Consider the following 25989-nt stretch of genomic DNA (forward strand, 5'->3'; position numbering starts at 1 on the left):
TGGATTAAGTTAAGAAAATCCAATCCATTACATTATTTATGTTAATTACGGTTTAGTCTAAGTGTAAATGCAAGACTGTCAGAGTGAGGCAATGTAGTGGAAGATACGCATGCACATGTATACACGTGTGCTCAAGTACTCATAAAAGAAGGGCCAGAACTCCCTGGACCCAGTTGCTTTCTCCAGTAGGAGAGATAGCGACTCAGTAACATGGGCCGCCCAGGTTACTGAGTCACCATCTCTCCTTCTGGGTGAGGAATATTCTTCCTACTTTCTCTATTGCCTTTTTTTCTGTCCTCTCATCCTTCCCTAGTAACCCTGATTTTGACCCTGAAAACAGAAGTTAATTTTTTGCACTGATTTTTCACTTTTAATTTTTTGTAATATACACCAATCAATTCCTGGGAAATTTTAAACAAAATAAAAACTACAAGCAAAGGACCTTGCAAGTCATTCATCCCTTTTGGTCCAGAGATGAGTTTTTGTTAAGTTCTGCTGCACAATTCGATGCATTATACTACGCTATCACAGACGAAATGGACCTTGCACTCTGGTTTCTCAGGAGGAAAAATGGGGCGTAAATTAGCAGGTACTTTTTTTTCTGATGCCATAATATTTTAGAACTTTGTATGAGACGTGGGGAGGAGTTGGGATGCAATGAAAATGCTGATTGGCACCCAACCACCCTTTTACTCCCTAAAAAGTCTTGTGCTATGGGATCTGTCTTTCAAGACTAGAGAACTAAACTTGGATGTATGAAGGAGCACTGTGATTTTGAAAACCTTATGCAGCGTTGCCTAGTCACTCATTTTACTTAGTTGAGTTTATGGCACATCACAGTTCATTAAGGAACTATGAAACTGCCCATATCAGCACTGTAGTTAATATTACTCAGAAATCTTTAGATAGTGCTGACATTTTTTACATTTGTTTAATCTGATTGGTTCCTATCATTTCAAAGTGCTGAAAGTCTTAAAAAGCATAATAAGCTTGGTATCATCTGAAAAATGATGAAAAACATCACCTTAATCCAGCTACCTAGTCCCTGTATCTACTGAGTCAGAACGCCTTACTTTAGGGGCAGATATATGCTTTCTCTGTTACTTGTTCCTGGAAGCCTGGCAGAGCCAATACAGAGATGGAAGAGGAACCTTGAAAGCTCTTCTAGGTTGTGCATCATGAGCAAAACTGTTAATGAAGTTCCAGTTTCAGAATCTTGATGATGCCTGATCTGAAGGAATCCAGCTTGGCTCGCAGATGTCAGGTTGACTCTATGGTACTGGCTGCTAGGAAAACATCTCTTGTAAATTGAGCAGAGTTATACAAAAATCATGGAAGCAAAAATGGAAACCCCCTCAGTGCCATTTTCTGAGTGTTTCAAAGAAATAACTGCACCTTATGAGCCTTATGCCATTCTCCATGCAAGACCTTAAGCTAGTAAACAGAAAGAAACTGCACATCCCACCCATTGACACTGGCAAACACCAGTTGCTTGACAGAGGCTAGCACTATAGACACTGCGACCCAGCTGTTCTAAGTAATCTACAAATGATAGAGCTCAGCTGTACTGAAAAAGTTAGCTTGGCTCTATTAAAGCTAGTTGAAGTCTGTGGTGTTACTCTACTGTCCAGGGATGTTTTTAGCCGCTCCACTGCTTTGTATCCCGAATGGGTGTAACTGTAATCTCAAAATTAGAACTATATATCGCTGTAGGGGAAACATGTTGCAGGGAAAATATTGGTTTTGGGTTAGAATGAGCACGTGCGCTGGCAAGATGTGATGGACTCCAATAATAGAATAAAAGAATATCAGAGTTGGAAGGGACCTCAGGAGGTCATCTAGTCCAACCCCCTGCTCAAAGCAGAACCAATTCCCAACTAAATCATCCCAGCCAGGGCTTTGTCAAGCCGGGCCTTAAAAACCTCTAGGGAAGGAGATTCCACCACCTCCCTAGGTAACCCATTCCAGTGCTTCACCACCCTCCTAGTGAAAAAGTTTTTCTTAATATCCAATCTAAACCTCCCCCTCTGTCTCTTGAGACCCTTACTCCTTGTTCTGTCTAATAGTATTGTGTGTATGTGTGTGTGCGCGTGGTTACTTTTTAAAATAACCTTTCCTCTTTAGGTTAATAAAGAAACTGAACCAACAGACGATACTGCAGGTTTCCTGTGGCAATTGGCATTGCCTAGCTCTCGCGGCAGGTACTGTCACATTCAGTCTGTGTTGTTAATGATAATATTTGCATTGTGGTCGTGCTTAGAGGCCAGGGCCCCGTGGTGTTATGCTCCGTGTGCTCACATAACACAGAGACAGCGCTGCGCAAGGAGCTTGCAATGAACTGCAGAAAACCGCTGGAGACCACAAGCGGGTGGAGGGAGCCCAAGGACATGAGGAGAGAATTCTGGTCAGAAAGAAAAGTGATGGTCTCAGCACACCAGCTGCCTAACCGTTGTAGGGCAGCTGAGTGGGAGGGATAGCTCAGTCGTTTGACCATTGGCCTGCTAAACCCAGGGTTGTGAGTTCAATCCTTGAGTGGGATCTGGGGCAAAAATCAGTACTTGGTCCTGCTAGTGAAGGCAGGGGGCTGGACTTGATGACCTTTTGAGATCCCTTCCAGTTCTAGGAGATTGGTATATCTACAATTATTATTATTAGCTGGAATTTTTTTTTAAGTCTTTCAGTCTCTGTGTAAAAAAAAAAAAAAGTTCACGATTACAGTCGTTGTGACATTGGGAAAAGCATTCCTGGGTGCTTCTCTTCAGCATGCAGAACATGTGTCTTTTTCTATTTAGCGGCGTGTAAGCCATGGTAGTTTTCCGCTCTGTCAGTCTGCTGTCTGTTTTACCATAATATCTGCTGAATCTCCTAATTCAATCACACACTTTATTTATTATTTTACCTGGTAGCTCCATAGTGCACATTTTTGTAGCCAGTAGCGTCTTCGTCACCACTCCTGCCTTCAGTAGCACTGAAGCCCAAAGCAGTGTTTCTTATTCAGGCTTATCAGATTTGTTTTGATGTTGGGCAGATTTTACTTACTAACTTCAGTTGTCTGTCTTCATTTCAGACGGCCAGTTCTTCACATGGGGACAGAACAACTATGGCCAGCTGGGTCTGGGTAAAGAATGCCCCTCTCAAACCAGCCCGCAGCGCATCACATCTCTCGATGGGATCCCCTTGGCTCAGGTTGCTGCCGGCGGAGCTCACAGCTTTGCCCTGTCTCTCTCCGGAGCTGTGTTTGGCTGGGGGAGGAACAACTCAGGACAGCTGGGCTTAAGTGACGAGCAAGGTATTGGAACACTTAACAACGAAGGATGAGCTGATTGCTGAGCATGGCTTTGCTTTTTGTAATAATCCATCATTCTACCAAGTGGCTTATAGAGGAGAGCACGGAAACGTGATTCCTCCCTAAGGGTCCATGAGCCTTTTATACCATCAGTGGAAGGAAACTCTCTGCAGATGTAAATAGGAATTAGCAAGGTCAAAAAGAGAGTGGCCAAACATTTCTGGGTGCCTGTATTTTGACACCTAAATCAGTGGTCTGATTGTTTTTGCAGTGGCACTGAGCATATGTAACTCCTGTGGAAGTCAATGGGCTCCACGGAGGAGCTGAGATCCACCCATGTGGAACAGCCTGCAGGATCACGGCCCTAGGTTGGTTGAAGCTAGCAGCCAGCAGGTATACAATCTGCAATGATTAGCAATAGACATTATCACAGTATTGTAAAATTGTTTATTGGTGGCATGTGGGCAATGACTCTTTTTTTCCCCTGACAGCCATGCTAGCCAAAGTTGCGTGTAGCCTGGTCTCCAAACAGTCTGCAGCATGGATAAGTTTCAGAAAAGCAAATGTCATGTCCATCCTAGCCTCGAACACCTTGGTATTGTTGTTAACATATTTTCAGTATGGTGTATATATCAGAGGGGTTTTTCTGCAGGTGCAGATGAGCCTGTCAGCATTCTTTAAATGTTTTCTGAGTGGCTTTAAATACATGTTTTAACTACTAGGTAGGCTATTGATTGTGCAATGCAGGTAAGTTAATGATGATTCTGTTTTGCCATGTATGTAAGTGTGTGTATATACAGTACATACAGCCTTTTATAATATGCTGCATTTTCATAATGTAGATTGCAAAATATGATCTATGCATAATATTTATATATGTTGCAAAATAAAGCCATGAATTTGCTCCACATTTCACATACATGTAAGTGGAAGTTGCAGCTTTTAGCAGCTCACCTAACTAATACAAACCTGTATTTTAAAATTACACAGAAAATGTGCAAAGAATGTTGAAGGTATGACTTTAACCTGCACAATGCCATATGCGCGCAGTCTCATCAGTGCTGGGGAATTGCTGCAGTGTCTAGGCAGGTCAATCCTCCATTCCAGGGGTTCTCAAACTGGGGGGTCGGGATCCCTCAAGGGGTCACGAGGTCATTACATGGGGGGTCGCTAGCTGTCAACCTCCACCCCAAACCCCGCATGTCTCCAGCATTTATAATGGTGTTAAATATATTAAACAGCATGTTTAATTTATTAGGGGGATCACACTCAGAGGCTTGCAATGTGAAAGGGGTCCCCAGTAAAAAAGTTTGAGAGCCACTGCTCCATTCCATATTATTATTTATTAGCATTGTGGTAGCTCCTCATGGAGGTTAAGTCCATGAATGGCTATTAGCCAGGATGGGTAAGGAATGGTGTCCCTAGCCTCTATTTGTCAGAGGGTGGAGATGGATGGCAGGAGAGAGATCACTTGATCATTACCTGTTAGGTTCACTCCCTCTGGGGCACCTGGCATTGGCCACTGTCAGTAGACAGGATACTGGGCTGGATGGACCTTTGATATGACCCAGTACGGCCATTCTTGTTCCTAGGAACCCCATGGAGCAGGGTTCCTAGAGCATTCCATTGCGCTAAAAGACAGTCACAGAGCTTGCCTTCTGTAGCTATTAAGTTTCTCTCTCAACAATAGTGGTGTGTGATTAATGCTTTAGGGTATCTCCTTTATTTTTGTTCTTTTGAGGAATGGCAGAACACATTTTTAAAAGGTGTGTCGGGGGCGTTTCATGTGTGTTTTTTTATAAGATCTAAAACTTTTCTCTCATGTAAATGACTCATTTAAGAATTAACCGTTGTGTCCCCTGCAGTGTTATCCTTGAGGATTTCCCAGCTCTGCAGAACTTAACTCTGTCTCACATGGTCTTCTGGCAATATATTACCTAGCTGCTCATCTGCTTACTATGGCTGGATCCTCCTGTGGCTCCAGTTAGGGCTCTTAAGCTTTGGAGATGGAAAATGCTATTTAAACACTTAAGAGTCTGATTTTTTTCAGAGTTGCTAAGCACCTGCAGCTCCTGCTGATGTCAGAGTTGTGAGTGCTCATCGCCTCTGAAAATCAGGCTGCGAGAGTTTTTCAAGTACTTCAGCACCTTATCGATGAATTGCCTCCTTTGCTCCCATTGTCTCTAATGCAGACCGAGAGTCCCCTTGCCACGTGAAGCTCTTACGGACTCAGAAGGTTGTCTATATCAGCTGTGGAGAAGAACATACAGCCGTTCTGACAAAGGTAAAGGCACCAATCAATCCAGGAATTCCTTACTAGTTTCTTACTTACTGGGTTTGCTTAGTTTAGCTTTCTGGGTGATATCACGAAAGAACCATGTGGCTTTTTGCACCTCTCTTCTCTCTCCTGGCCCCAGCATGATTGTCTTTAAGTACGAAATCTTGTTTTACTTTACTCTAAGATTAATCACCAAACAACCCTTCCTCTACTCTTCTGCTAACAGAGTGGAGGCGTGTTCACGTTTGGTGCTGGTTCCTGTGGGCAGCTTGGCCACGATTCCATGAATGATGAGGTTAACCCCCGGAGGGTTCTGGAGCTAATGGGCAGCGAAGTGTCCCAGATCGCTTGTGGCAGGTGAGTGACTGTGTGGAATGGATGACTCCTATCTTGTGGAGGATAGCCCAGATGACTGCCCTTGTATTTTTTCAGGTGCAAATGGAGGGGTTAGATACCTCTCTGCCTTGTAGACCACACTTACAGGTCACTAGGTTATAGCTTCTTGTATGTCTGAATTTTAATGTTCTCTGTAAATGAGATTGGTTCTGATTTGGGCTGTTAATCATACTATGGCCTGGTGCTGTGTAAGATCCCCCTATACAAAAACAGCCCAACTGGATCCTAAAGCGTTATTACCATTATACGAGGCACTGGTGAGACCTCATCTGGAATACTGTGTGGAACCCTGGTCTTCCATGTTTAAGAAAGAGAAATTCAAACTGGAACAGGTGCAGAGAAGGGCTACTAGGATGATCAGAAGAACAGAGAACCTGTCTTATGAGAGGAGACGTAAAGAGGTTGGCTTGTTTAGCCTAAAAAACTGAGGCTGAGGGGAGGTATGATTGCAGTCTATAAAAACATCGGGGTGGGGAGGTAAACACCAGGAAGATAGAGGAGTTATTTAAGGGCCAATATTGGTAAAAGAACAAACTGGCCATCAATATGTTTAGGCTTGACTTTAGATGAAGGTTTCTAGCCATCAGAAGAGTGAAGGTCTGGAACAGCCTTCCAAGGGGAGCAGTGGAGGCAAAAAAACCTAACTGGCTTTAAGACTGAGCTTGATGAGTTTATGGAAGAGATGGTGAAATGAGATCGCCTACAATGGCATATGACCCATCCGCCAATGGCCACAGATGGGACACTAGAAGGGGAGCGCTCTGAGTTACTACAGAGAATACTTTCCCAGGTGTCTGGCTGGTGGGTCTTGCCCACATGCTCAGGATTTAACTGATCACCATATTTGGGGTCAGGAAGGAATTTTTGACAGGTCAAATTGGCAGAGACCTTGTGGTTTTTCATCTTCCACTGCAGGGGGCGGCCCACAGGTCACTTGCTGGTTTGAACCAGAGTACATGGTGGATTCTCTGTAACTTGAAGTCTTTAAATCAAGATTTGAGGACTTCAGTAACTCAGCCAGAAGTTATGGCCCTATTGTGGAGTGGGTTAGTGAGGTTGGTTGGCCTGCAATGTGCAGGTCAGACTAGATGATCATGATGGTCCCATCTGGCCTCAAAGTCGGAGTCTCTAGCTGCACTCTCCTCACCCTAATTATTTCCAGCCTTGCTGAGAGAGAGAAAGTTAGCAATGCTACATTCTGTAGTAGCCTTGTGATGTGGCAGACCTTTGCCAATGACGAGGCCAACACCAGCAAACTCATTACATTTGAGGAATGAACCCAGGTGTGTTTAGGAGAAAGGTTGAGTGTGTTTTCACACTGTGCTGTGCATAGGGCTCCAGTTGTGTCCCACCTGTCTTAGGTATCCGCATAGGGAATTCTGTCGCACTTTATCATGGCTGAATGCTCCTGTTTTGGTGCAAATCAGCAATCTGCTATTGATGTAAATGGAGCTGTGCTGATTTACTCCAGCTGAAGTGCTGGCCCATAGTTTTCATAGCTAGTTTTTAGTCTGCTTTTGAAAAAAATATTATTTAAACTTGGCACAAACATTGCAACTGTCTTCATTGCAGACAGCACACTCTAGCCCTTGTGCCTTCTTCAGGACTGATCTATGCATTCGGCTGCGGAACAAAAGGCCAGCTGGGAACTGGACACATATGCAACGTTAAATGCCCATCTCCAGTGAAAGGTCACTGGGTGGCTCACAATGGTCAGCTCGCAGGTAGAGCTGGTAAGTGTTCTGTTTGTGTGTGTGATACAGAGTAGCATCGCAAAGAGACAAGCACAGGCTGAAATGAGCTAAAGACATTTTGCATTTGACTAAGGGTATGTCTACACTTGCAGAGTTTTTGCGCTGTAAGTTTCACTGGTGATAGGGAACCAGTGAAAGTAAAGTGCTGGTTTGTGTACTTGCTTAATTCCTCAGGTGTCAGAGAGTGTTTACACTAGCAGCACTTCCATCGCAGAAGAGAGCAGCTATCCCACAGTGCAGCTCTCTCGATAAGTCTTGTGGGAAGGGGGTGAGTGGAAGGCATTCTGGGTCCCTGCTCAGTGTCCCTCTATAACAATGACATCTATATATGGCGATATACCTATCTCATAGACCTGGAAGGGACCCTGAAAGGTCATCGAGTCCAGCCTCCTGCCTTCACTAGCAGGACCAAGTACTGATTTTGCCCCAGATCCCTAAGTGACCTCCTCAAGGATTGAACTCACAACCCTGGGTTTAGCAGGCCAATGCTCAAACCACCGAGCTATCCCTTCCACCCATGCTGCACTGCTTCATAGGATGACCATACAGCAAGTATGAAAAATCGAGACGGGGCTGGGGGGTAATAGGCACCTATATAACACTAAGCCCCAAATATCGGGACTGTCCCTATAAAATCGGGACATCTGGTCACCCTACTGCTTCATGTCCCAGCAGCCCCATTACTGCCTTGTTTCTTTTGTGGCTTTTTTTTTACACCCCCCCCTGCTGTCTGGCTGCTTTCCCCGCCACATCTACAAGCAAAGGGAAAGGGAGTTTCAAACTTCCTGGGGCTTACAGCGGGAGGGGCAGAGTCCGTTTACCTGGCGTCAGAGCAGCAGAGATGCTGGCCAGAATGGTCACTTTTGGACTTATGGAATATCTCCTGGAGGCCAAAACGTGTTTACACTGGTAGAACGTGTCTTCACTTTCACAACAGCGCAAAAAGAACAGTGGGAAGAGCTGTATGCCTCTCATGAAGGTGTTTTCACACTGTGCTGTGCATAGGGCTCCAGTTGTGTCCCATCTGTCTTCGGTATCCACATTCCTCACATTAGCATAGGGAATTCTGTCGCACTTTAGCATGGCTGAATGCTCCTGTTTTGGTGCAAAAATTCATTAACCGCTCCCACGGCTTTAGCGCAAAAAAGGGACAGTTTGCACTTTAAATAGACATAGCCTTAGAGTGAAACTGCAAACAACAAAACCACATAACTGGGAGGACTCTGGGAATTAATTTGTGCCTTTCTCATCTTCTGCATGGCAGTGCTGAGCCTTCGACTGGGCCACTCTGTGCCACTGGTGAAACACTGATGAGTTGTTCAGTGGCTGACTGCTGGGAAACCATTCCATCGTAATTAGGGAATGGGGACTTTTCTCTCCATAGACATCATATTGGCTTTCTCTATAACAATATTACAAAATAATTGACAGCTTTTATTTTAAAATTCAAAAGTAGCTGTAATTTTAGTTGGTAAAACATGGGGTGGGGATTGATCTTTATCATTGTAAAGCCTGATCCAAAGCTCACTGAAGTCAGTGGACAGGTTCCCGTTGATTTCAGTAGCCTTTGGGTCAGGGCCTGAGTTCATAAATTTGGCCAAGCGTGCTCCTCTGTTGGAACGAATCTCCTGTTCATCTGAAAGGGGTGATGACATCCAAGTGGTCACAAATTAACTTTGAAGTCAGCTCATAACATTTGAATCTAAGTACAAGAGCAGCTGGATGTAATTTCAGATTTGATTTCTAAAAATCTAGGTATAAAAACTTTTCCTAACTAAAATGGACCCTGCCCTGTGCCATCTCAGAATACTTACAATGAAAGTTTATATTCCCCTCATTGCTATCATTAAAGTAATACCAGATTTTCTTTATCCCAATTAATATTTCTGGTTTTCAGCTATTTGTATCAGGATTTTATTTAAACAGAGGCCATCAACTTGAAAATCACATTTCTGTCTGAAAACCACCGACTAAAGCTGCAAGTAACATGTAGGATTACAAAAACTAAAAAATAAGTTAACACAATTATATTTTTTCCTGTGTTTTAAAGCTTAATTACTCTGTCCATTAAACAGCACTTTGTGTATAATCAGTTTTACTGGTTTGTCTTGTATAGTCAGGTTTTGTAAATATTAATAAGGGAGCAGAAAAAAATATTAAACATTTTTAAGGACTTTAAAAAATGAACCAAACCCTACATTTCAGGTCTCACTGTTTAAAGAGTGCTCTTCACTTGATAAATAGGAAATTCTCATAAATGTGAAAATCAGCATGACATTAGGAGTATTCACAGCTATAACAAGATCTGAGACAGTCGTCACAGCTTTGGCCAAGACAACTAGTTTTAAATACCAGTATCATTCTTGTCAGAATTAGTTAGACAGTTCTAGCGAACAGGGCCAAACACTTTGGAATGCGTACATTGTGTCACTTACTTGCTGATCCTGCGCCATTCAAATCGGAGCGTTTTAACCATTGCCTTCAGTGGCAAAAGATACAAAAATATAGGCCCTGATCCTGCAGTAGGCTCCGTGCAGGTGCTAGGGACCACCTGTCTGACTCAAGTTGTAGGATCTGGGCCTAAGTTCCTATATAGCCCCCCTTCCCTGCCCCGCCCCACCCCACCCCGTTGTTGGGATGGTCAATTGCATTTAATTGTGACTAATTGCAAATAGGTGAGGTTTGTAAAGAGTATCAGAGGAGTAGCCGTGTTAGTCTAGATCTCTAAAAGCAGCAAAGAGTCCTGTGGCACCTTATAGACTAACAGACGTTTTGGAGCATGAGCTTTCGTGGGTGAATACCCACTTCATCGGATGCATGTAGTGGAAATTTCCAGAGGCAGATATATATATGCAAACAAGAAGCAGGCTAGAGATAACGAGGTTAGTTCTGCTGCTAGAAGAGGGCCTCATCCTCCCTGATTGAACTAACCTCGTTATCTCTAGCCTGCTTCTTGCTTGCATATATATATATCTGCCCCTGGAAATTTCCACTACATGCATCTGACGAAGTGGGTATTCACCCATGAAAGCTCATGCTCCAAAACGTCTGTTAGTCTATAAGGTGCCACCGGACTCTTTGCTGCTTTTGTAAAGAGTGTTTCTTGCACGTCATGATGTTTCTTTTCTGATATGAAAGTGGAGTCTTTATGCCCCCTTCTATTTTAAAGGGCCAAGCCCAGGGCATCTGCTAACAAGGTGATGAATGCTTTCCCTCCCATTGACCTCAGTCGGAGTTGAGGGTGCAGAGGGCCTGAGGCAATATAGGTCCATAGCTGAAAGAAGTAGGAAACTTGTGTTGATCGATCTGTAGCACGATTGTAACTCTTTCTTCAATAGATGCCTTTAAATATCACATTGTTAAACACATCTTCTGTGGAGGAGACCGGACTTTTGTACTTTGCTCCAAATCTGAGGTAAGCAAAGAATGCTTTGTCTCTTCTCTACAAGAGGGTGTCTGTGTGTGTGGAGGGGGGGAAATGTGTCTCTTCTTACTTTGCTGTTGAATTCACATAGGTAGCATCAGTTCTGAAAGGAAGCAGGGTTAGCCTGTCTGATTAGCAGCTGTGCAAACTCAAAAGAGGGATATTTGTCAGTTGTAGAACGGGGGTCCCTGCTGTGTGGTTGGTGAGCTTAGGGCCACACAGTGAGCATGCTGATGGTCTGCCAACATAAGCTCATCATGAAGTTTTGTGACCACCAAATATAGAGATCTACAGTGGTGATAGGCAGGGGATGGGGAGGCTTTAGGTGACTTTTTTCCCCCTCATTTCCTCAGAGATGGGTGCCTTAAAGTGTCAAGCACCCTTTTGGGGCTATATAAATAATAAATCACACAGTCACTGTTATAAAACCAGTCCCTTGAGTCCACCCAATCTGTACTGGTCAGTGGTGACTTTGAAATGGCCTTTGGCACGGTGTCAGAAATCAAATTCTCCATTTTTTTCTTTTCCCTCTTTCCCTTTTTAGTTTTGTTTGGGAGTATCTTCTCCTTTGGAGGTGGTTGAGAGATGCCTTTGGGATGGTAAATGGTGCGGCAGCCCTATTATCAATCCACCCCAAAGAAACGTGTTATGTGTCTTCTCCTTAAATCCTGAGATCTGTATCTTCTCACAGAATTCCTTGCCTGCTGATGATTTCCGGACCATAAATCAATTACGTTACACTTGTTTAATAAATGATGAAACTATAGACGTTTGGAAACAAAAGCTATTAGAACGGAACAGCTCTAATTCCGTCAAGTAGGTGTTATTGGACAAGCCACTTTTGTTTTACAAGCTTTTCTTTAATTGTTTTGTTGGCATCTGTGCTTTAGAACTTAGCAGCATTTTCTAGTTTGGGTCTCGCTCATATCAAAAGGAAAGGCCAGTAGGTGAGAATTCAGCTTTTAGGAAACTTTGTTCAGATACAACCCTTTTAAAAACAAACAAACAAAACGTATTTAGGTACAGTTCACTACTCATGGTCTACTCTGATTATTGCACAAAGTTTGTTTTGAAAGTGGTATAGAAATCTAAAGGCTGAACTCAAATGATGCATCACCCAAGTCTCAGCAGAATTTCTATGCATCACACACACACACTATGTTTGAACTTCAGTTACTGTTTATTCTGAAACCTGGGATGTTCTCTTTTTGTCTAAACCAGCACCAATTCATAATTTATATCAGGAATCTCAGGTCAGATCTTCCTAGCAAAACCAGGAAGATGTGTCAGAGCTTTCTCAGACCCTAACTGAAGGGATGGGGGCATTGGATTCTAAAGAAAGAATCTTTTAACAAAAGAGTGGAGTTCACGAAAAGAAGCAAGGAATTTTGAACAGTCTGATTTAAAAATCCCTTCCCTCTCCAATGTGGGTGCCCTAGGGAAAGCATTGTAAGTGAAAGGAGGTAGTGCCAGCCCATCTCTACCAAAAACTTGTCATGTGACCTTGAGGAAGTCTCTAAACCTCTGTGCCCTGCCGTCTTCCCACTTATAATACAGGGGCGGTGATGATAATACTTTCGCATACAAGGGATAGAAGGGAAACAACTAGACTTGTTGGTAAAAGAGCAAGTGAGATATGCAGACATGTAGCATGACATCTGTTCATATTAGCACCCCTGTTTCCTTTTGTCTTCCCCCTCCAAGCAGTGAAGTTGTGCAGATATTGTCGTCGGCTGCCTGTTGGAATGGAAGCTTCCTGGAGAAGAAGTAAGTAGCCAAATGGGGTCAAGAATCATGGCTTTCTTGTGCTTGCTATTCTGTAGAGATAAAGTAGGAGTCACCTACTTTCTTCACTGCTGCAGTGGGCTGTGAGACTAAAGAATTTTTGATCAGGCCAAAAAGTGGGACAGAGAGTGATGACTGGATAGATGTAGACAAGAGGTTTAGGGGCAGATTTGTGACTTGCTGGTAAAGGAAGACAAATTGCTTAAGAAAAAGACTTGTGCGTGTGTTGTTAGTCAGTGTGTCTGTTTCTGTTGAGGGATCAAAGTGAAACTCACCAGACTTGAATTGCTTTATTAAACATTGCTTAAATGACTTAAAGACATTGGGGGGACCCTATGGGTAGTTATGATTATTTTCTATCTGAGGAAATAGTCATCAAAACAATATACTCTAAAGGAGAGAGTTGGCCTATTGAGGTGAAGTGAAGTGAGAATGACAGTGGGTATATGGGCTGGGTGAGACTGCCACTTTCAGTGCAATAACACAGAGAAGGTTTGGGGCTGATAGCAGAGTAGGCCCAAGCTCACAACATGTTGCTATTGGGAAATATGTGCTTTTGTGGTGGAATGGCGTGAGTACAGGTGCGGCCCTGTAAGAACGAGGAAGCAATTCCAATTTGATGATGTCATCCTTGGAAAGTTTTGAGCTTCTCGTTTTTATCAAAGTGACCAATAGAAAATGAGATAATTCAAGGAAAGCTGACAAAGATGGATAAAGGATTAGAGCAGGGCTTGGCAACCTATGGCACAGGTGCCTAAGGCGGCACGCAAGCTGATTTTCAGTGGCACTCGCACTGCCCGGATCCTGGCTACCGGTCTAGAGGGCTCTGCATTTTAATTTAATTTTAAATGAAGCTTCTTAAACATTTTGAAACCGTATTAACTTTACATACAACAATAGTTTAGTTATATATTATAGACTGAGACCTTCTAAAAACATTAAAATGTATTACTGGCACCCCAAACCTGAAATCAGAGTGAATGAATGAAGACTCGGCTCAGCATTTCTGAAAGGTTGCCGACCCCTGGATTAGAGGGTGTGACCGATGGGAGGAGGCTAAAGGAAGTGAACACGCACAGCTCAGTGGAAAGACCAGGGTGGGTTGGGAAGGGTGTGGGTTGTGACTACTGTGGCTATAAATTGTTGGGAGGTAATAAAAATAAGATGACGTTGACGACTTTTTTTATGGGGACATGATGAGTCATGGCCTGCAATTAGGTGAAGGAAGACTTGTTATACCGGGCAAGAGCAGCTCAGACAGGAAAGAAAAACACCATTTGTTCTTCCCATCTTCCAGTGGTGTGAAGCCTTCAGCTCAGGCTCTCTGAGAAGGCTACAGTCATTTTGGGGGTCTTTGGGTGTAAATTCATTTTTTATTTAAAATATTCTATTTTTTAAACTTTAAATGCTTCTATTTACTAACTCTAGAACCTCATTTGAATGGGGAAGATAAGCTGGGTGTAGCTGTGGTTGGGGTACCCTGACATGATACCCCTCCAAAACTGGAAAACCATTAATGGTATCATACACTGAAACAGTAACTAACGCTGATGGAAACGGCTGTGATCTGTGCCCAAGCGGCACATCAATCCTGGAGTGTGATTGCTTATAGCCTTCATAATATGGGGCATGACTGTATTTTAAATGTGTCATTTTATATGAAAAATATAAAAATCTTCATATGCTTGAGAAATAGGCCCTACAGCATTACTTCTGATGCGCTGTCCATCTTGGAACTTAGTCAAGTTGTAGCGCCGTTGGGCGTGGACAAAGGGGAGAGACCCTGCTTGCCTACTATGCCTGCTCGACTTGCACACTGTCATCATTGCTCCTGTGTGCTGCTTCCACACATTGCAGCGAGAGCCTCCCTGCACAATAGGACTCATGGGAGTTCTTTCCAGCCCCGTCATCTGCGCTGTTATGCTAATAATAGCCATCCTATCACAGGCTGCAGCAGTAAACTGACAAATTCAGTACATATTTAATAGGTGTCTTTCCTTTCTGAGAGCGTCTAGCGTTGTTCAGGGTTAAGGCTGGCTGGTTCCCACAGTGATCTGGGGAAATACTGGGTGCTGATGCTTGAGATCTGTGGAGTTGTAAAAATTGCCTTTTTACTGCCATCTGCAAGTTGTACAGGCTATTTTACCTGCGTAGAGTTGTGCTGTAGGCATCTGATACAAACCATTAAACCTGATGCAGGGTCAGATCACTCACCAGGTGCATTGCATGAAGCTCCAGGACCTAGTCAAACCGTTAGCCTGCTTGTCCTCTGCAAGCTTGACGTCTGTCTCTTCAACTTGGGCAGTTTCCAGTGAGATGCAGCCTTTTGCATTCAAAGATGTCTGTCAGGCCGAAAAAGAAAAGGATTTGTGGCTTGATCCAACACCAGCTGAAGGCCATGGAAAGACTCCTCTTAACTGTATTGGGGGTTTGATTGGGTCCTTGATTAGCTGGAGGACTAGAAGATTTTAGGGTGAGGTTGTCAGAGGGGCCAAAGGGAGTTAGCCCATGGGAATTGGGGGTTTAGCTTGCTTAGGCTACTTTGAAAAACCCAGCCTCATCTCCTTTGAAAACCATTCCAAGTTCTACTGTGTGGCCCTAACCACAGTCAACATCTTTGTCCGCCCTCTCCTGGAAAAAAACAAAACAAAAAAAACTTGAGTTCCCAGGGGACCATCATAGGGACTTTTTCCACATCTAGCAGGACTGCTGTTTTTCAAGCTTAGGTCCCAGTTCCGCAACTGGATCTGTGTGGGCAGACCCTTTGGCCTATATGCAATCCCACTAACATCAGTGGACTCAGTGCAGGGATCTGGTTCCCAGATTAGGACCCAGAGGGAGTACAATAAAAGGAATAGTTTATCTTGCACTATTGTATTTAGCCAAAGATTCCAGTTTTTCTAAGTCTTGTTATCTCTCTGTCTATAGACCCGTTCCCCATTGGTGCACTTTGCCTGTGTATCTTATATCTTTCCTATACTCACATCTGTCTGGGGCTTGTTTTTTGTTTTAGGATCGATGAACATTTTAAAACCAGCCCCAAAATCCCAGGAATTGACCTGAATTCCACCAGAGTGTTGTTTGAGAAGCTAATGAACTCTCAGCATTCCATCCTGTTAGACCAGGTATAAAGGTGTTGTATAAGTATTTTAAAAAAACGACTGTTTCATAGTGTTGCCAGAGTGTTCTGTGTGTGTGTGAATTTTAAAAATGTGAGACAGTTTTTATTGAAAGCTACAGGCTAGGTCCTAAACTACTGTAAATCAGCCTAGCTCTAGTAATCTCAATGGAGCTACACTGATCTTCGCCAGGTGACAATCTGGCCCTGTAATTGTTTTTAAAAAGTGTTTGCAATTAAGTGTGTGTGTGATACGCAGAGCAGATGCTTGCTAATCCCTTGCACCTGTAAATTCATATCTCGGTGAATGTTTTAGGAAAGACTGAATAATAGAGTGGTGTAACTAGGACTTTATTACTGCACAAAACTTTTACTAAGACGTTATGAAACGTCACATAGAAATTAAACTGCACAAGTACATCTTGTGATGCGGAATTTTAGTTTTGCATGCGTCTGTATTTGGCTACTCATTGCTTTACAAAATTCAGTCTGTCACACTGGGTCTCTGCCGTTAATGCAAAGTAGGATCTTCAGCTGGTGTGGCAACTTCAGTGGACCTAAATTGATTTACGCCAGCTGAGGATTTGGCCCACAGTCTTTGTAATAACTATTGATGATGCTCTGGTGAGAAATACGAACATTTTGCTATAACTTTGTCAGATTTTCAGGAGTTGTAGAGTAACTGCACTTCTTAGAGGTCTGTTCTCCCACTGATGTTAATGGGAGATGGAGTTGTATGTGCTTTCGGAGGAAACGAGACCCCTTTAGATATAGGTATATGGCTACATATAGTGGGCCTAATTTTTCTCTTGTTTACACCAGTGACTCCATTGACTTCAGCGCAGCTATTCCTGATTCACACTGGTGTAAGCAAGAGGCAATATAAGCCAGAACATTTTACTTTTATTTCTAAAAAGTAGTGGCAATTATACTCTCTAGTGCAGCGTTAGTTAATGATGGATGGATTTGTTCACTAAGACTTGTAGGACATGGTCCTTTTCAGAGCCCCCCCCGAAATACATTTGTGTCACTTATGGACACAGACATTTACTATCAGAGGGGTAGCCGTGTTAGTCGGGATCTGTAAAAGCAGCAAAGAGTCCTGTGGCACCTTATAGACTAACAGACGTTTTGGAGCATGAGCTTTCATGGGTGAACACATGCATGCATCTGACGAAGTGGGTATTCACCCACGAAAGCTCATGCTCCAAAACGTCTGTTAGTCTATAAGGTGCCACAGGACTCTTTGCTGCTTTTACAGACATTTACTACTCTTCTAGCTATTATAGTGATGATAGAGTAAAAGTTAATTTTCATTATTACCTATTTTCTGGGCTTTATCAATGGCCTGTTTAAAGAGAGATTTTTTTCTCTGAGCTAAATTTAATAGCGATGCATGTTAATTAAAAATTGCTTTTAGAGTTAAGGGAATAATAGATCTTAATATGCGTGAAGTATTTAAAGCAGTCTTAAATTAGCTAATTGCCTTGTCTGTTAGATTTTTTGTCATCTTGCACCTCAGTATTAACCTGCTTTTTTAACCTGTTTCCCCAGAGCAGAGACCACCTAGGTGTGTTGAATTGTATAGTAATGTTGTGGGTAACGTGACTCATTGTATCCTTGTTGCATGCAGAGTGGATCCCATTTACAATGGATTCCGTATAATGAAACTCCGTTTGTTATAGGCAGCACAGGTACCGGCACCTGTCGTTACGGCTGCCCAACACTTCCAGTTATAAGACCTTGTTTTCAGCTGCTTGTAACATTGCTAAATGTAACCTCAAGCTGAAATTTTCCAGGCTGGCTGTCCACTTCAGGCTGACTTTTCTGAGAAAGTTTCGGCTAGAATTGCTCATCCGTTTCTCAGACTGAGCTTAGGGAAAAATACATTGTTTTGACCACGTTAAAAAAAAAAATTCTTGCAACTGTTCCATTGAAAAGCTTTAGCACCTCAATGCTTTGAAGCAAGGACTTGATATTTGGCAAGGGGGTTGGTTGGGTGTCAGAGATGAGTCATCTGCCCTCCCGGTGAAAATCTACCCAAATTTTAAGCCCCTGAAAAAAAATCTGTTTGCATGTGCTCAGTAGAGACTTGTTAGAATTGGGCAGCTACATTCTCCGAAGAGATGTTTTCACAGCTCCTACGTGCCAGCCAGACTGCACATGCACCATCCCCAGGGAGTGACTGACCATGCTGCGAGCCGACTCAAAATGCAGAGGGTTGAGGAACAGGGAAAGGAGATGCAGGGCAGAGGGAGAGGAGCAGAAGGCTGAGGAGGGGGTAGAGGAGAGGCAGTAGCAACAAGGGGAAGAGGGGCATTTCCTAACTAGAGAGCTTGACTCCGCACCCTCAATGTTCTTTTAATGCGTTTTTGGATGCAGTAGGTGAAATGGAACAACAGTTCTCCGGTGTTGCATTACACTGCGGCCTCTAGGTTTCTGTACAGCGATGCTGTAGTCTTTGTGTGGGTTAAAAATGAATGCGCTTTAAGAGGATATTGCTGTACACACCTGTCTACTCGCCACCTAGCAAATACTGTATTTCAACAGAGCCAAATGGAGGAGGGTTTTTTGGAGAGGGGCGTGTGACGTTGCTCACTTAAACCCCCAAAACTATAATAATAAAGTGTAACAAAAATGAATAGAAAGAACAGGAACTCAGGTCTGCAATAAGGATTTTTAGTATCGGTGTCAGATTAAAGAGCACAAAAGCTTAAGCAATGGATTAAATTACTATCACTTTACCTTTTTCCTCCTGCTGCCCTTCACTCCCAGAGTCCACCCTGCAGGCTGAGAGAACAAATGGGAATGTCAGCCTGGATTTTCAGCCTTCACAAAGTACTTCCTTGCTTTAGTGAGTTATCTTTAGACCCTTAAGTGTACTGACACTTACACAGCAGAGTACAGAAGAGCTGGTAATGAGACAAATGTGCCAGATGCGCACATGTGACACACACAGCGTGGTCTTAGGTGAGCACTGAGCCAGCCTCCTCTTGTTCTTCAGGGATGTAGGCTGAGTTAACTTCTCTTGTCCTTTTTTTCCCTCCAGATCTTAAAGAGCTTTGAAAGCTTTTTGATTCCCCAGCTGTCCAGCTCCCCACCAGATGTTGAGGCAATGAGAATCTACCTGATTCTCCCTGAATTCCCCCTGTTTCAAGACTCGAAGCATTACATAACGTTAACGCTTCCTCTAGCGATGGCCATTCTGCGACTGGATACCAACCCCAGCAAAGTATTAGGTAAGGGGTGAGCTTCGTAGGGGTGCATCTTGTTCTGCGTCATGCCTTTAGCATCAGTCTGGGGCACTAGGGGGAGATCATTCACAAAACATAGACTTGGGACTTTCAAAAGCGCTCCGTGTTGGCTAAACTCTTCTCCTGTTGAGCTACTGCTGGCTTCAGTGATAGCAGAGTTAGGCGGGTACTGAGTGTCACTCACAGTGCTCCGTTGATGGCTGGTTTGAGATTCAAATACTTGACCCTTCCTCTCTTTGTTCATAGAGACGTTAGCACCAGCTGTCCCTCGTCCATGAAACACTCTCTATAGAAATCCTAGTTTATTGTGTTTGTGACTGTCTAGAACTGAACAGGGTGCTAATACTCCTCCCTGCCAGCCTCTAGTTTTTTTTAAATATTAAAATCTCCAGGGGGTAAATCCCCAGATAGTGGCTAGTTCCTAGTGGTTGAATTCTAAATGCTATTTTGTTTTTCGCAAAATATAGAGGCAGACTGGTTCTTGGGGTCGTGGTCCAGTGTTGGTAGCAGAGCAGTGCTAGAAGCTGACAGGCAGTGTCCCAGCAGAGGCTGGGCTGGGGGTATTGCCTTTGGCTAGAGAAGATCTCCCCCTCGAAAGAGGTGGTGTGGGCCGACCTTAAACACTGATGGGATTTTCATGGGGCACGGGGAGAGAGAGGGGAAAACCCTCAGGCAGATGGAGTGACAGGGGCCAGGCAGGGGAATGGAGTGATGCAGAGGGGCAAGCGTTTCTCCTTCATTTAAGAAGGCATGATGGGGTTCTCAGCAAGGTAACAGAATCCTGCAAAAAATCGATGTGGGCTCTACCACTGCTGGGAACAGGGGGATTACTGCTGAGCTAATTGGTCGTGGCTAACAAAGGAAAGAGGGGTGGAGGGAAGGGATCCCCTGAGCTGTCCTGGGTTCAAACCGCTGCCTAGGGCTGACTCCTGCTTTCTCCCCGTAAGCCTCTTGGGAAGGAACTGGAATCTAGATCACTGTGCGTAATTGCGGGGGGGGGGGTAGGAGTGTATTGTTTAAAGATGGAAATGGCACATGGGAGTTATTGTGGCTCCTAAATTCTGCCGTCGGCGTCTCCCAGTACCCAGAGATTCACTCATGGGCGTGACACTTATGCTGTCTCGTAGGAGAAGAGGGTTTGGACAGGTCGTGGAACAGCCCCTCTGTGGTCTAGAACAGCCTCTGGAAGGGGGTTAGCTTATTGGCAGTCATTGGGTGTAGCTTGGCAGGCACTCACTGCCACGGCATCTCCTGCTGGTTGGGGGGACCCCCCCCCAAACCCCTAAGCCCTCCTTGCCTCAGTGACCCACTGCCAGTCTTCATCTAGCCCCTTTGCTCAGGGGCAAACTGAAATGGCCGCTCATCATTGGCAAGGGGGTTTGGACCTACTGCCTTTTCCTGGCCTGGCTGCCCCCACAGGCCCTTTTTGCCTGGCCTTAGCCTGGGGACTCGCCTGGCCAGAACTCCCCAGCTCTGCCTGCCCTTCCCCAGCACCGCTCTGCTTAGGACACCCTCCTCTAGCCAGCAGCCAGGTCCTTCCCACCCCACCTCTGGAGTGAGACTCCTCCTGCCTAGCTCCCAGCCCTTTTATCAGGGCGAGCTGGACTCTAATTGGGTGTGGCCACATCTGCAGCTGCCTACCCAATCAGCCTCCCTCCCTTTCCAAGGGCTGGCTTTTAACCCTTTCCGAGCCGGAGCGGGGTGACTGCCCCATTACACGGGGCTATTGAGCCATGGTTGTCACTTGCTCTTCAGAATACAGGACATGTGACTAACGAATAGGAATATAAATAATGGCCAAGCTGGAGTGCGGAAACTTCCCCCAGCTCCGCTGCTTAAAGGAGTCCTTGCTTACAACCTTCACTTCACAAATACATATATATGGTATCATTTGTGTCAGTGCTTGCATTTTTCAGAGCTTCTTTTAATGAAACTGCAGAGCCCATCTTTGAAACAGAGAGAGGAGATACAATATATTGTATAGTGTTACAATACTTTTTTCTCAGATTCCATCACTATAATGCCTGCTACCACCAAGTGCTCTAATAACAATATTGACATATATATATATATATATTTTTCCCCCTGTAGATAACTGGTGGTCTCAAGTATGCCCAAGGTATTTCCTGAGGTTAGTGAACCTCTATAAAGGCGCGGTAGTTTATCTCCTGAATGGAAGAAAAACATTATTGATCCCTGTCCTGTTCAGTAGTTACATTACAGCTGCTCTCAGACTGCTAGAGAAACTTCACAAGGTAAGAGGCAAGCATGTGTGTTTCGGAACAGTACAGTGTCATAGTCCAGGGGCTCTCTGACCTTTTCCATGCCAATCCCTCTTCCCTGAGCAATGTGGGAAGGGCAGGGCAGTCGCAACCCGTGATGCCAATTCACAAGCCCCAGGTTGAGGACCCACACCACCATCTACCACAGACATTTGTAATGGCAGCCAAGGAAAGAGAATGTTAGCGCATCACCTGAACTTGAGGCAACATTGTTTAACTTTATAAGAATTTGTTTGAAACAATTTAATAAATAGCTGAACTTCGGTAGAACACCCCACCAGCAAAGCGCGCGCGCGCACACACACACACACTCACACACTCTCTTGGTGTGCATGTTCTTTTCTAAAAATACCAGTAGCACAAAGCAACAGGAAAGTTTAAAATCTTTTTGTACATAAGTGGATGAGTTGTTTCTTGATTGTATTTTAACATCTTTCCATGTGCACTGTAACTAATGACACAAGTTTATTGGATGCAAACTAAAATCTGAGGCACCTCAGTTGTTTGCAAATGCTCTTTTTGGACTGCTGCCTGATCTTTAGATTATATATTAATTATATTGATTATGTAAGAATCCCCAGTGATCACTTGAGGGTTAACAGGTTCTTGCCCCAAGTATTATTTAAACTATTATATAGTTGGGAACCCCGATGCGCACAGTTGCAACACTCATACTATAGGACCTTTTATATTTACAAATAGAGTGTATTAATACTCAGTAAGGTAGATAGCGATACTACAGAATATACATCTGCACATCCATACACTCACAGCATCCCTTGCAGAACAACCTGAAATGTTAGCCATCATCTTCCTCATCATTACCAGTGGCCATCATTCTGGCACCTCCCAAGGACTACATCTTCTCCTACTACCCCTAGGCTGGGATGCCACTTTTATAATATGTTATGCTGGCGCCGCTAAATTTGATGCATATTCAGTAGGGGATTTTCCCCTTTTCCTTATTTGTATTTACTCACCTTACTAATGTTGGAGTGTCTTTTCCCTCTAGGCTAGCATATCAATTATTTTCACTTATTATTATACACGTCAGTTCGTTACCATGGCCCTTTTGTGATTAGGTATCACATTTGTTATTTCTGTCCTAACCGGTTCTTTCGGTTCTTTCCAAGTTGTGGTGTACCTGTTAAGTTTAGAAGGGTATGAACTTAGGAAAGCCCCTGTGCCAGCCTAAATATGGCCTTTATATGGACCTTATGCTTTAGTTCATCTAAGTGAAAGGTCCCAAACATATATATGCTAACTTTGGTTTAGCTCAACATACAGGATGTGGCCTGTAGGTCTCTTGTGTTACATCCAAAATATACTCTAATAGAAATCCATACACCTGTTATAATAAAACAGTCAAACCCATAAGAAAATAAGAAACTTATAAGAAAAGAGATATAGGCAAGCAAGCAGGCTAGCCTTAGATGTATCTCATGTACCTGTTATGTACGTCAGTTTGCTGCCAGGACACTATTGTGGTTGACTCATGTACCTGTGGTCAGAACTTCCCCTTAAACTCTATTTTCAGCTCCCCAAATACTTGGGGTTTTCTGTTGGGCTGTTTATCTGTGCAAAGTTTATCTGTTCAAAGTGCATAGGCCTCAAGCCGTATGCTAACTTGCTGAAGCTAATGTCTTACAGGATACAGGCTGGTAGGTTTTTTGCATTACTGCTGAATATAATACAAAGCAGTGAATATTAATAAAGGCAAGCTAGCCCAATCCTGCAAGCTGCTTTATGCAGGCAGATCTGAGTATGTGTGGAGCCCCCAGTAAAGAAAAAGAGCCTGTGTGTTTCTAAAGGTGGGAAAAGTGCATATACCCTGAAATTTTAAGCCTTTTGTTTTCTTAATCAGGTGAATCTGAAAGTTAAACATGTGGAATATGACACGTTCTATATCCCGGAGATTTCCAACTTGGTGGACATTCAAGAAGACTATCTTATGTGGTTCTTGCATCAAGCAGGAATGGTAAGGGGTTTTAATGAGTTACGAAATTGCTGTCCATCTTCACCTCTTCAGTGCGATTTATAAATTTCAGTATCCCTACTAATAATGATTGTTGGTTGGTGTAATACATTGAATACTGGAGCATATGTGGGTAAGCCGTCTTTGATTTGGGTACTTACTAGCTCGATGAAGATAACTTAAAACAATGCCATCAGAAGAATAAAGCTACCAAATATATATTTAATGTCTCCTAAATGATCTCTAAAATTCACTAACGTGGTGTTATGCCTTCAGCTTAATTCAGTCACTGTTTAACTTGATCTTCTTAGTTAAATCAGAACCTCAGGAACCAGCTCATATATAATAAAAATATAACTTCTACCCTTAACTTCCAGGCAGTGTTATTGTAGCCATGTCGGTCCCAAGATATTAGAGAGACAAGGTGGGTGAGGTGATAGCTTTTATTGGGCCAACTTCTGGTGTTGAGAGAGACAAGATTTCGGGCCACACAGAGCTTCTTCTTCTGGTCTGGGAGAAGAGCTCTGTGTGGCTCAAAAAATTGTTTCTCTCACCAACAGAAGTTGGCCCAATGAAAGATATCACCTCACCACCTCTTCACCCTTTACTTCTATCATTTATAGATATTAGGTATTATAGAATAAGGTGATCATTGGCTATATAATGCGGCTCCTTAAAAGGAAACATTGTCGTGCCAATGAGCAGGGCACTGAACTGGGGCTCAGGAGATCAGGTTCTATTCCAGGCTCTCCTAGTAACCTGGTGGGTGATCTTGGGAAAGTTCCTTCATCATTTGGTGCCTCAGTTTCCCCATCTCCAAAAATGGAGGTAATGGTATTTGCCTCCTTTGTAAAGCACTGTGAAACCTGTGAATGGAGAATGTGATATAGACGCTAGGGATTGTTAGTCTTAATAATGACTATGACCAAAATTTTGAATGAGAGAGAACAAAAATATCAAGGGAGGCCACAATAATAAAAGATGGTTGTGACTAAGAGTTGTTCATCTACTTTTATGGAGAATAAAGACTACACTCTACCGGGCCAGCTGTGACACCCCCTTTCAGTCGTACGGTAATACTGTAATATCCTAGGCTTGTTTTAGCCAAAGTGATGAGATGCGATCAGAGCAATACGGCAGCTCTGTAATAGTAAAACTTAGTCAATTGAATGAAAAGCTGGTTAAAGGGATAAATGTGTTAAATGAAAATTGTAGCATTTGGGAATTGACCGAACTTAATGTTGTCACAGTTGTGGGCTTAAAATAGTACCTGTTTGTTTGAGATAGTCCCACTAGCAAAGCTAGAGATGAAGTAATAAGAAGTTAATGAGTTGATTTTGTTGATTTTTTTGGGGGTGAAATTCACCCCTGTGCATAGGGTTAGCTCAAGGCTTATGGACCACTTGGGATTTAAGTGGGGCCTTTCTGCCATATAAGCCTTGACGTGGCCCTCTGCTCAGAAGTGACACTCACCATGTCTCTCTTCCTCCAAGAGGAAGAAGCTGGGGTTTTCATCCCCGAAGATACGAGGTTCAGAGGAGTTGGATCTCCTCTGAACTGTCCATCCGAAAAAGCAAGACATGGAATATCGAACCAAAAGAATTAACCTTTTTTCCCCTTCTCTCTTTCCACAGAAAGTAAGACCATCTATCATGCAGGTAAAAAAAATAATTGATGACTCTTCTCTTTACAAGTGCTTGTCCAAGTCGCAAACAGCAACTGAAATTTCCCTTTCTTCCTTCTAGGATGCTGTAACACTCTGTTCTTATCCTTTCATCTTCAATGCTCAAGCCAAGACCAAAATGTTACAGACGGATGCTGAACTACAGATGCAGGTAGCCAGCTCTCCTTTCTTTCACTTTGCCTGTTCCTAGTCTTCTCTTCTGCCTTCTCCCACGTACTTAGGTGAAGTTTGCTAATCATTTATACATGGGCAGGATTTCATCGTTAGTGTAGTTATGTGCCATCTCACGACGATTAACTATCTGAAGGGCCTCTTGCTACTGGATTCCACTGAGGCACTGCTGAAGTCCTTATTGTACAATAACCCTTTATGTAAATAGAGCTATTTCACTAGGCGAGGTTCACCATGATCAGAATTGTGATTTGCACCTTGCAATACATTGAACAATGTGAGATTTTCATTCTGTTCCACTAAGTGGGTGGCATCAAATATGGCTTCCGCCTGGAGATCCTGATGTTGAGTGAGTGATTCTCAAAAACGTAGTGCTGGGTTCTATCGTAGTATACGTGATCAAGCACCAATTTGCATCGAATTTGTGGCCACGAGTCAGCATCATGGTCCTCAGCTAAACCACACGTGTGCACTCTAGGGAATGGAATCCAGAGCTCTAACGGAGGACAGTGGCTTGTGGTTGGTCAGGTTTGATACATCCCTTCCAGTAGATGGCAGTGATGCCACGTACTAGTTAGCTTT

General features: G+C 43.5%; 1 protein-coding gene across 2 annotated transcripts in view; it reads left to right on the top strand.

The window, feature by feature from the left end:
* The window catches only part of HERC3 (HECT and RLD domain containing E3 ubiquitin protein ligase 3), a 100244-nt gene that overhangs the window by 41798 nt on the left and 32457 nt on the right, over positions 1–25989 (top strand). The window contains exons 4-17 of one of the 2 annotated variants that reach the window (XM_045019364.1): positions 2125–2201; positions 3068–3289; positions 5479–5570; positions 5791–5921; positions 7533–7693; positions 11053–11129; positions 11830–11954; positions 12843–12905; positions 15937–16048; positions 19091–19280; positions 21387–21550; positions 23442–23555; positions 25187–25210; positions 25298–25387. In XM_045019364.1, coding sequence (XP_044875299.1) covers positions 2125–2201; positions 3068–3289; positions 5479–5570; positions 5791–5921; positions 7533–7693; positions 11053–11129; positions 11830–11954; positions 12843–12905; positions 15937–16048; positions 19091–19280; positions 21387–21550; positions 23442–23555; positions 25187–25210; positions 25298–25387 — 1642 coding nt within the window. The remainder of the gene's footprint in view (positions 1–2124; positions 2202–3067; positions 3290–5478; positions 5571–5790; positions 5922–7532; positions 7694–11052; positions 11130–11829; positions 11955–12842; positions 12906–15936; positions 16049–19090; positions 19281–21386; positions 21551–23441; positions 23556–25186; positions 25211–25297; positions 25388–25989) is intronic. The other variant, XM_045019365.1, reaches the window with a different exon arrangement.

The sequence above is a fragment of the Mauremys mutica genome, chromosome 5 (genome assembly GCF_020497125.1).
Source record: "Mauremys mutica isolate MM-2020 ecotype Southern chromosome 5, ASM2049712v1, whole genome shotgun sequence".
NCBI lineage: Eukaryota > Metazoa > Chordata > Testudines > Geoemydidae > Mauremys > Mauremys mutica.